The 12,366-nt window shown below is 37.2% G+C and overlaps 1 protein-coding gene across 2 annotated transcripts; it reads right to left on the minus strand.

The window, feature by feature from the left end:
* Nucleotides 1-4,994: 4,994 nt before the first annotated feature.
* On the minus strand, nt 4,995-12,301 carry RWDD4 (RWD domain containing 4). Of its 2 annotated transcripts, XM_064511016.1 has the most exons (7): nt 12,091-12,301; nt 11,840-11,920; nt 9,284-9,393; nt 9,022-9,166; nt 8,553-8,667; nt 7,351-7,400; nt 4,995-6,006 (listed from the first exon to the last, which is right to left on the minus strand). In XM_064511016.1, the coding sequence occupies exons 1-7, from the start codon at nt 12,112-12,114 to the stop codon at nt 5,974-5,976; spliced, it is 558 nt and encodes a 185-aa protein (XP_064367086.1). In that variant the 5' UTR covers nt 12,115-12,301; the 3' UTR covers nt 4,995-5,973. The 2 variants fall into 2 exon arrangements, with proteins under 2 accessions (XP_064367086.1, XP_064367087.1); XM_064511017.1 differs by lacking the exon at nt 11,840-11,920.
* Nucleotides 12,302-12,366: the final 65 nt, after the last annotated feature.

Here is a 12,366-nt window from a genome sequence, read left to right on the forward strand (position 1 = left end):
GAACACTAGGAAGCAAAACACTAAGTCACCTGCTTGGGTACAACCAGAGGAAAAAAAAGTATCTGATCACATAATGAAAATCTTTTTACACAATCTTTTTCATACAAACACCACATAGGCAGCTTTAATTTTGGCATGTAAAATTTAAATACAACTTCCTGTATTTTTTAATCATCTAAAGACATATGGTCTGAGGAGAAAAAAGTCATACTCATGCTGTATACCAGTTAACTGAAAACTGGCAATATTCTAGTGCTGATCTTCATCAGAGAAAAATATAAAACTGTTAACATTATGAAAATTTATTAAACATCTACAGAGACTACTTTCCATCAGACTCTTATCAATGAGCTGCTACATTTTCACTGTACTATTATAAAATCTCTCCCTTCAAGGTCAACTGAACCACAGTCTTCATACAAGCAGAGATCAAATGGTTCCCTACGGTGGACATAGCAGCTTGCTAGACAGTAATGCTTTCCTCACACGTGTTTTTCCTGCAGAAAATCATAAAGTGCAATAGTAGCAGAGCCACTTACCTGATTTAAACTAAGATCCTGCTCCGAAGAGTAGCTCTGTACAAGATGATTGTTGCGTTTATTGCCTCTCAGTGACACCGTATCAGGTATTTGTTTTGGAAGAAAAAGACTTTCTTCTTGAATGATACCTTCCAAACTTATCCTAGACTGACTTTTCCCTTTCACTGATCATTACCAGTAATAAAGAGACTGCAGATGAAATTATGCCCTCAGAGTCACCCACACAACCCCATTACTCTCCCGTAAAGCTGTGCAGTTACAGTTTGGCTGTCTCTCATTGCTGTGACCTTATCAGATCCCATAAGCTAAGCAACTTGCAGTATGCAACTCAAATAAGAGTTTTACAATTTCTGCGGTGTTTTAAGGATGAATGCCTCAGATACATTGGCGAGGGATGGCTGTATAAAACTTCAAACTAGATGGGGAAACTTTCAGTCTGATATAAGATATTGGTGCTTGGATTTAGATTCTTATATGTCTTATGTAATCCAGCCATTTGGAGTCGCTCCTCACTTGGCTCTGAATGGGCGACAGAGAAAAGAAAGTTACTACTTCTACCCCTGCCAACTGTTCTAAGATGTCTTCCCCAGACCTAGCCAGTATGTTGTCTCATTGCTAAAAGCAGAACAGATTTTCAGAGATTATTTTGATGGGCTCAGAAAGAGGACAACAGGAAAAATAACAGAAAGAAAAAATGAATCATTCTTCTCAGGAACATTTAAGAGCCCCATTCTGAGGAAGACAAAGCTATGTTGGCGAAAGAATAAGTGACAGTGGCAGAAACAAAATCTACCCTCTAGTATTCTGTCATATCTGAACCTCGTTCCAGAATTTATAGCTCTGTAATTGGAGTCTAAGCTTTTGTCTTGTTTTATTGTCTCAAAGCAACAAAGATTTATCACCTGTGCTCTTCCTTCCCAGTTTTGTGTACACGAATATCCTGTTTTGTTTTTTTTTCTCCCTCCACTTTTTCCTCCAATCTATCCAAAATTCTCGCAGTTCTTATATTTTATCTAGTGAATGAACATTTCTTCCCCCATCACTCTGCTACTCCCATTCAGTTTCTGTTTTCATTCATTTTTGGTTTTCTTTCTCCCCTCAAGACAGTCTCTATGAGGCAGCAGTTTCTTTGGCTTTGCTAGTACAAGTGCTTATGATGCAATAGCATAAACCACTAAATGAAATGATACAAACAGATTACAAAGGGGAACTATTGTAAATTCAGACGAGTTTAATGACTTTCACAACACAAAGTTCACAGTACAGTCTCAAAACCACTTGCATTGCCAAAGCTAAGAAGACAGACTCCTTAAGTATGCATTTCTACCAAAGGTTCACAATCAAGAAATAGCTTCTTTTTCTACCTTTCTTTTTCTCATCAAAATCTATAACTCATCACTTGGGTATGCTTTATCTACTCACCTCATGTACCACCAACTGCAGTGGCAGCGCAGATAATAGCAGCCTTGATTGCAGTAGCAGCTGTGTAAGTCTGAGTAATGAGGTGAGCAAGATATGCTAGGTCCATACCGTCAATCATTCACAGCTACCAGCACTCCATCTAACCTACTTAAAGGCAGTCTGAATTATTCCCAGGGATTCGATACATTATAACGCAGTGGAGCTCCTTTGGTCTTGGCAATAACATCACCGAATGAACTTGTATTTAACGTCAAGCAAATATGACTAAAGACTTCTTTGAAGTTTCATCCAAAAAAAAATACCAATGTGACAGTAGTGACAGTCCTTGTGCCTTGCCATACATTTTATGAAATTTTCAAAGGCTTTACAAACACAGGACAAAATAATGCCCATATCAACAGAAACAGCTGGACAGATTTTGGAGAGGAGGTCACTGTTTTCTAGAGATATCAAATCAGTTTAAAGCCAAAACTGGATACATCCTATGCTAACAGCTCTGGTAACTTGAAGCTGGAGAGTGCGTTGCCTAGCGATGTGCTCCAGGGCACCAGCAGGACTGACAGCAAAAGACAACACACACGCACGCACGCACGCACACGTGCACATACCCACACCCCCAATAGCAAGCAAACAAACTACAAAATGACAGCCTACTGAGAGAGGAGAAAAAAGATTTTTAAAGGAGAAATATAGGTAATTTAAACATAATTGTACTGCTTTGTATAATTGGAAAACTCCGTAAATATGTTTTCAAAACTTAAAGTGATAGCAAGGGGGAACCCCCCTCCACAACTAAAGCAATAAATTCTTAAAAAAGTAACCTTTGTCCCCAAGTGAGTGAATCTATCACAAAACAACAACTTTCCAGAACATAAGGAACATTAAACAATTCAAATATGTACCAAAAGACCGAAAAGATTATATGAAATTTTAAGTTAAATTTCAGTTAAAAAAAATTAAGTTAAACTTCACATATAAGTGTTGGGTCTAATATGCAATAACTGTGGCATTACCATCTCATTTCCTTCACCAAGTCTGTCCTGAGGAAAGATTCTCAGAGACAAATTTGAAAAAGTTAAAAAAAGAAAAAGGAAGCTATACATGATCAGATGAGATTTGCCAAGTGGTTACTGCAAAAACACCATAAGATAAAGAGGTTTTTTTTTTTTTAATTTCTTTCAACTAGTGCTTCAGTAAGGCAATTAGTATCTATGCATTATGGAAAACTTTCTAATAATTGACAACTCCTTTTTAATCATCCTGTATCTTGGACACCGCTATTTTTGCTAGTACTGATGTTTATCTTTTCACTCCAATCAAAGCCTCACTGCAAAATCCATTAATTGAAATAGATAGCATGGCCCTACAAACAAGTGACTCTTGCTCTACTGAAATAAATCATAAAACAGTTTCCACAGCCAATGATTCTATTAGTTCACTAAAAAAAGTATTTTTCAGCATTGTTTAAAATTCACTCAGTAGTCATGATCTCTATCTATAGCATGTCTTATTTGATAAGAATCATTGCATTTTTCCTCCCATTTCCAGTGCTCAGGCCTTTCTGCAATATCCAGCACTAGATTTTGAAATGACTCTGCTCCAACTACTGTGTCATAGCAAAAAATGGTTTAAGAGAACAAATTATCTTTCAAAATATCCACAGAAAGGAAAAGCTGATACAAAGTATTTTCCTTGAAAACAGACCTCTAAACAAATACATGTTCTCAATCACTGCTCACAGAACCAGAAGAAATTGCTAGGGTATCTTCACAACAGTGTGCGATTTGTGAGCAGACTGAAGCTGAAAAATCAGGCATTTCACGAGGCTAATGCACTTGCCGTTAAACACAGAAATGTTCGGAAAGGAAGAGAAGTGCTTCTTATTTGTCCTTCCCCTGCTCTCCCCAACTGATGCATTCAGATAAATTTTCACGGAAACTTGATTTATACACCAAGGACACTAGCACAGAGAAGTTAATTCCCCTTGGAGAGATTCTGAATAGAAAGTCCTACCCGTTCTGCTGCTGGCAGAGACTGAAGCTGCAGCGTGCCTTTCCCTGTTAAAGGAGCACAGCAACCAGCCCAGCGACTTTCTGCTGAAGCGCTACTCCCTTCTACATGTTCTTGCGCAGACTGGAGCTGCGAGCATCTAGTTTATGCCAAACGTAAGACTGCATCATTTGGAGAAAGTCTCACCTGGTGTACTTTATTAGCTTCTTACTAAATACAATTTGAGTTAAAAAGAAATCATACTTTCTGAAATAAAAAATTCTGTAAGTATTAATAATCTTCCCTATTAAGAAACCACTTACATTCACCCATTGTAGCTCTGTATCAATAAAATCTAAGCTTCTTATTGGATGATATGAGTACAGATCATATTTCTTTCGGACCTCTTCACAGTCTCTTTGGTCTCTTAATTTTTTTTTCACCTGTAGTCACAACATTTCATACAACTTTTTTTTTTTAATACAAGCTGTAATTTTGCAATACACTTAGTCTATCCTCCCTTGGCAAAGCACAAAAAATTTAAGAGAACTAACTATATTAATATACATTGTATATAAGCTCTCTTGATATAATCAGCAATGTCTACACCTTGCAGTCATCCCATACATGCAGCAATTGAAGCCTGAATGACAGCAGCGTAAACTATCCTGCTCTTGGCTGTGCAAGCTCTCATCTCAGCAACACTGCGCAAGAGCGTCCAGTCTGCTCCTGTAACAACCGTTTCACTAAATGCTGTGCACAGCACATGCAGTGCAGTATACTCTTTCAAGAAGTCACTGGACTGGCTATATGTACTGAACACGATGGATATTCTGTGATTCCCACTGGGATGCCTGACTCATTTTAACAAAATACTCACTGCTACCCTGAAGAACACACAATCATACACTGAAGGAAGAAAAATGATTTCTTCTGCCAATTTTTAAGAATACTTTCTTTGTAAGAGAAAATTATTTGCAAATTCAAACTTAGCTGTAAAAATGTAGCAGACAATACACAATTAAAAAAATAACACGTACCACAGCAGATAAATAGTAATTTATTAAAATTCACCTCAAAACAAAAAAAAAAGTAAAGGACATTAAGGCATCTTGTATTCAGTTACCATTCATATAGTAAAGATGACTTTTCTTTCCAATTCCAGACCAGTAAAAGAAAAAAGAAGAGAAAAGAAAAGGTCTTCCCAACACATTTGGCGGAGTGCTGACTTCTTCCCACTGTTCCACCATTCAGCCAACAAATCCCTCCCAGAAACCCCCATTTCTTCAGTGAAAGAGATACCAAACCCCAACACTCATTGAGGCACGCAAGGGAACACTTCTCCACCAGTGCAGACCTCAGGCTTCTGTAAAGATGCACATGGGAGAAAGACTAACAGATGTACACTGCACAAAAAGATGATACACTCCTGCTATAATCACTCTTTTTGAATAGACTAGAGTATTTGGCCTTGCATTCGCTACAGTTTACTATTTTACTCAATAACCAGTGAAAACAGGGCCACAAACTCTAGTCTCTGTTGTCATATAACAATTTTTAGGTTCTCCTTCTACATTTGTATTAGATAAACAAATGACAAAGGTTTTGTTTCCATGGAATAATTTATTTTGATGAATTATGCTGTCAAGTGACAAATCACTGTTATAGTGGGGGTTTTTTCTATTCAAAAAGAACATCAGGAAATGTTTACAGTATCATCGGTTCACTATAACAGGATTTTACTCCAGAGTAAAATATAAGATAATTAACACTGCATATATCACTATTCATTTCACCACATTGGCTCTCTATATCCTTTGTCACATTTTAACCTTCATTTAAGGCAAGTTTTGTTGTCAAAGATCACAAAGTCTTTAGATAAACTTGTGTGACTAGGTTTATGAGTTAGGAAATTGAGCTTTATAAAACGTTTACTTCAACAAGTAAGAAAATTATTAAGAGAAAGATGGTGACCCAAAATTGCACTGTATTAAAAGGTGGAGTTTCCTTGTACCAAAGTCCTTTATTCATCATCTTTAGAACCAGTTTTGCTTAACTATAAAAGAGACACAAAAAGAAAGTGTTCAAAGTTTAGACTGCTATTCCATTTATTAGGAAACAAGAACAACATTATTTCCATCTTACATAGAATACAGGTATATTTAGTTAATAATACAGACTGTGCTACTGTACCAAGAGATGCAAATGACTCAAAAATATTTAAGCTTATATACTAAATTAGCTTATTTCTTGAACCTAAAACTCCATCTTCCCTTTTCATGAACTACTTTCAAAAATATAAATTGAAAGGTTATGCCTATTAAAAAGAAGAGGAAAAAAAACAACAACAACAAAAAAAAACACCTTAGGGCACCTTCTAGTTAAACTGAAGACTCTGTCCCTAGCTCTCCAAAAGAAAACAGATGCAATAACTGAAAAAAGTTATTTCCACACATCTCAAACAGTTCCCACATACAGATGTGCACAAAATGTAAAAACAGACATTAAATTATTTTTCTCCTTTCTTAAAAGCTAAGTCTGTAATTATTAGAAGTAGTGCATCTATCAGGAAATTTCTCTGGAGTCCACAAAATCCACTACAAATAGTCACTTAATTCTCTGCTCATAACCACCACTTGCTCACTGTTATTTAACAACTAGAAATGGTGTTAGGTCTTACACTTAGAATTAATTATGGTTGCATAAAATAAAATAGTTTGCCATAAAATTTGTCAGGCAGCTATACTCATTTGCACTTAACAGCAAAGACAAGGGGGTGAAATAAACAAATGCTAAGGGAACAAGAAGAAAATTCTTCACTGGAGGAGTTAGCGCAGAGAATGCTCAGGCTTGTAGGAGACAGTAAGGTGCCCCTACTTGAGAAAGCTACTCACTGCTTCTACTTTCCTATCTATTGCTCTCCAGAACATGGCTGCACTATTAATTTTATTCTATATCTTGCTGTCATACAAAGACAGAATATTTGCAGTGTGTTTGGACATCAAAGGTCTCTTGTCAAAAACTAAAATTTAATTGCTCAATTAGTTAAAAGAAACAAACTAAAATAAGTTTCAGAGAAGAATGAAAGTGCTTCAGATGCTGTTTAATATTCAGAAGAATTAAGCATTTTTTAAGCATTTGAGAAGTAGATGAATTAGGATCGAAAATGAGTAGTAATTGTTACTATTTCTTGCAAATCTTTTCAGTATTAAAAAGAGATAACTTGAGAATACTTACATGCTGGATGTATATAGAAATGAATCAGACATCACAGTCAAATCCAAACAAAGTTAGGAAGAAAAGCAAAAAAACATCAGATTAAACATAATTTGTAGTTATATCTGAAGGAAACCAAAGTACATATGAAGTATATTTTCATAATTCTTAACAATCATGTTACCTTAATTACATCCACCCAGTTCCATCCTCGAGGAAGTTCCCCTTTGTGATCTGTAGAACAAGCAGTTTTTATTTTCAACACATGAGCTAAAGAGAACCTTTATCTTTCTTTAAATCAACAATCGAAATGCTAAAGACCAAGAAAACCTGAATTTCTCTACTACAAAACCATGAGGTCAAAAAGAAACACTAATGTATTTTTTATATAAAATATCCTTCTTAGAATTTACTTTAACAATTGTTCTTAAACAGCTGTGTTATTCTCAAACTATTCTGAAAATATCTGAATATTCTTTTACGACAGACTTGTAATGACAATTAAATGTTCTTTAAAAGTTTAAGACAACCAAAAGATATTAATAAGGCAAATATTGGAAAAATATATTGTATTATTCAAAGTAATTCTATTTAAATAAAAATACCTAACATAGTCCCTCTAACATTTGATTCAGAAGGCAACTCTAACATGATGCTGGGTTGAGGAGTAATGATGCATTTTGTCAAAGAACAAAATTTTTTACACATATTTCCCTTTTATAAGATAAATATTTAGTATGCCAGTTATACATTTAGAATGTATATGATATGTAAAGGTACATGATATGTAGAAATTCCTATCATAGGGTATAAATTATTGCTGCAATAGGATAGTATCATTCAGATCATTTAAAAAAAATTAAGTTTGAACACATACAAGTCCTCTGCGGAAGCAGTGAAAATGCTGAATGCTTTTGAACCAACAACATATCATTTCATTAAAAGCAGAGAGCGTCTGCAGAAACACCTCTATTTTGAGGGTACAAATTAAGTTAAATGTTTTAGTTTTATGTTAAGAAAATAACATTTTCATTTAGAAATTACATTCTTAATAACGTGAATTACTTATCAGGGCCTGTTAACAAAACATATGCCTTTTGGATGTCCCAAATGCTCTCTCCACCAAAATATTTTTGAAAATTCCACTTCTGTCAAAATTAAAAAAAAAAAGATATCTTAAAATATGTACTCCATATGAAGTTCTTTTGATCAGAACTAACATTTTGGGTAAGAATAATTCATGTAAAACAAGCAAAACAGAGACCACAGATTTAAAGTAATTAATTTTATAAGCAAGAGACTACTGATTCTGGCTCCAGCAAGATGTCACTGCTATAAAAGTTGGACTCATACTGCTCAAACAAAACAGCATGGTAGTGAACAAACCTGTTTTGTCAGCTAGCTTTCGTTTCTGGGTTTTGGATAACTGCTCCTTTTTATCTTTCTTCTTACTTGCTGGCACATCAGGAGTTCCAGTTGCAATACTATTGCTTGCTGAAGTCTGAGAAGGATAAAAATCGTTATATTTTGCATTCACCTATCATACTTTAGAAGCCAATACAAATACAGAATGAAGATACCTGTATATGATTACTGAACCAGACCTACTGAAATAGGTCTTGACAGTTTGACTGTCATATATATAAATTATGACCACAGAGCATTGTGGCACTATATTCCACATGCCACTGTTTAGCCACTAACATGTTTACATGCAGTATACTGATTAACATCTTAAAGATAAACTGATGAAGTATTTAGAGTTCCAATAACTATTTTTTTGCTATTTACCATATAAAATACTTGAGAAGTGCTTTTAAAAGCAACAGATTAAGATCTGAATTTATCTACTCACCACAGTGTTAACACGCTGATTTTCCATGAACGATTCTTTATTATCTTTGGCATATTCAAAAAGTGTATATGTCATAGCAGTTCCAAGATTAGCTTCAACTTCTACCATTAATTTATCCAATATACTTTGTTTAACAGTTGAAGATCTAAAAAAAATGATAAAACTCAATTATAATCTTGACAGGAGAAGAAAAGTTTGTCAACCAACCCCCCCCCCCCCCAACATATAAAGCTAGAGAGGGGAAACTGTCATAAATACTTACATTGTGTTGTTGAAGAAAGCGTCCATCGATATGACTGGTGCTGTCTGTGGATACGTTTCTGGCCAAGAAACTTCTATTAGAAAGGCTTTGGGATCTCCATTTTCACCTATCTGAAGGGAAAAGAAAAACCTCATAAATCAACAATTTTCAGTAGCTCGTTAAGGATTACAATCCCAGTATGTGAATCTTTCACGTCTTTAAGATTATCAAAATTCCTTCTGAAGATAACAACTATTTTCATACTATTACCTGTCAGGAAAAAAAACTTTTATCTAGAAAAGAAGTATTAAATTTATGACATGAACATTAACCTCTACTCTGCAGTTTTCATTTTATGAACATCATCAGAAACATTCTAAGTTCTTTTTGTGGAGATGTTGCTTGGTTTTAAAAGCTTCTTTGTAGCATCTGCAAGCCAAATACTATACAAACATATATGAGAATAGGAAAGATAAAGCTTTCTTTTTTTTCCCCACTTTTTCCCCCTCATCCAGGCTCAGGGCAATATGAAAACTAACCACAACACAGTAGTGAAATACACAACATAATAAATTAATGACCTAAGATAGCACAAGTAATAGGTAAATATTTTAATACTTGTTTTTTAACCCTACAGATATTTTAGCTTATAATAAGAAAGAATTACTAATAAGAATATTCAAGAAGCCCGTAGAATGAGACTGGATAAAAAAACCACCCATAATGTTATAGATTATGCCATAAGGATTAACTTCAGTTAAATAAAAAACAAATCAATTTTTACTGAAAATTAATACAGGCTAACAAAAACATACCTTACAAAGAGAAATAAACATTTCACACATGGATTTGTTACACTACTTGGTTTAATTAGTGTTTTAATACCATAAGAAGAATTTCCCTAATTTTAGAAGAGTCAAAACCTGGCTTCATTAACCTATGTGGAATGAAGCATAGCCAAAAAAAGTCAAGAGAAGGCTACTTACTGCACTTCAAAATGACTCAAAAATCAAATGACGCTATTTCTATATTTTGGACTTACATTAAAAAAAAAATCACTGTTTTTATTTCATTTACAATCTCTGTGTCAGCAGAGTGGACAATGTGATGTTCAGTAGCATCTGTTTTAGGAGTAAAAGCATTAGGCTTTAAATCAGGAATCTGCTACATTTATCAAGACATCATCCACAGCTGTCCACTTTCCAGAGCCACCATGAAGAGAACTGGTGGTATGGTTTACAGAGCTTTCCTTATCTCAGGAAAACAGTGTCTGCACGTTACAGAGCAAATCCATAGAGAAAGCTGCATGGTTGCCACTCCTCCTACCAGTGCAGCCTGCAAATTGGGCAGCCTGACTTTAAACAATGCTACTACGTTTTCTCAGTATTTGAAGTCTTTAATCTCAATTTTTCAGCACACTGATTACAAAATACCTATGTGGTAGGCAAATGAGGCTCAGAAAAACAGCATATTAATTCTTTTAACTTTATCATGCAGTTAATTGTACCACACTGTCTCAACACACATTTTCTTCCACAGGAAAGATGTGTTATGGTCTTTATCTGACACTAAGTATGTAGTATTTAAATCGGGTTCTCTTAATTTTCCATGATCTTTTTTCATCTATGAAAAATTAGCAAAGACAAAAGCTAGCCAAATGTAGAATGCTATGTTGTAGGCAGGTAGGGATGACACATTTACTCTTCTGAGGACAATAAGTTTACAAAGAAACAGTCCTGTCAATAAAGGAAGACTGCATTTGCATGGGTAGGATTCAAGTGCTATTTACTAAATCGACCTATCTCATTACAATTAATGATGCTATTCTGAAGTCTTTTAGGAAAACACCAAAAGGTTTTAGATGCCTATTCCCCTCTTTTGGGGCAGAGCATGTTCAGAACTCTCCCTTTTGTCCCATGGGCACCCAAGTTTCTATCAGCAAAGTTCTCTGACAGTCCAAACACTTGCCTCAGCCCATTACCAGGAGAACTTATAACTCTTCATATTTGAGAAAGCCAGCAAGAAATTCATGACAAAATTGAATTGCAAACCTCAAACTAGAACTTCCTGCACCTCTCCTCGGAGCAGATCACACCAGTATACGTACCCAAAGCATTTTGCGCATTTTCTCCTTAGCAGCTAGTTAAGGCACAAAAACTGCCCCCAGACAAGAGATGAGAACCTTGTAACTGAGCAACAGGGAAGCTGCAGAGCTTTACATATATACTTTTCTAAAACTGAGGTTTCCTAGGGGCTAGTTCAAGTATCACTCAGCATGCTCTGGCCATTTTGACAGGTGTACGCACTACATCTATTACATAGACAAGGAAGCAGATTTCCTAGCTCAGGGATAATTAACCCACCCTGGGAGAAGGTTCCTGAATATTGAGCACTGTGATACCAAGCATCACCATACCAAAGATCCTGGAACAACGGCCTACGGACCTGGCCTTTAGCGCCTTTGTAGCCTGTTGAGCACCCATCTGTTTCACAAAAATTGTATTATAGCTACGACGCGCAGAACAACGCCAAGACGAAGAGGAGGCCGCGCCGGCCCACGGACCTCCGCTGCCTTACCCGGTACTGGAAGGACACCGGGCTGAGCTCCCTGAAGCACAGGTCTCCCTCGTAAATAGACCGCAACGCCTCCAGCTCCATCTGAAGGAAGCAGAGAGCGACCGGTCACTGCGGACGCGGAGACCAGCCTCGGGCTCCTCCCCGCTCGCCCTCGGCCCTCCCCGGCCGCCGATCAGGCCCTTCCCCGCGCGGGAACGGCCCCGCCGCCCCTAACGGCCGCGCCGCGAGGGCGGGGCGCCGCCGGGCCTCACCTCCTGGTCCTCGTTAGCCGCCATGGCGCGCGCTGCGGGGGAGGCGGCGCGCGGCAGCTCCCCCCCCGCCCCGTCGCCGGGGCCGAGTCGCCCGGGCGGGCAGGCGCGGCGCGGCGCAACGCGGCGCAACGCGACACCACACCCCCGGCGTGGCACGGGCAGCGCAGCGCGCAGGCGTGGAAGGCCCAGCGGCCCCGCCCTCCCCCGAGATGCATCACGCTATCTTTTGCTACCATTGGTCCTTCCTTCCCGGCGTCACCCTCCCCTTCCCGTTGG

The sequence above is a fragment of the Dromaius novaehollandiae genome, chromosome 4 (genome assembly GCF_036370855.1).
Source record: "Dromaius novaehollandiae isolate bDroNov1 chromosome 4, bDroNov1.hap1, whole genome shotgun sequence".
NCBI lineage: Eukaryota > Metazoa > Chordata > Aves > Casuariiformes > Dromaiidae > Dromaius > Dromaius novaehollandiae.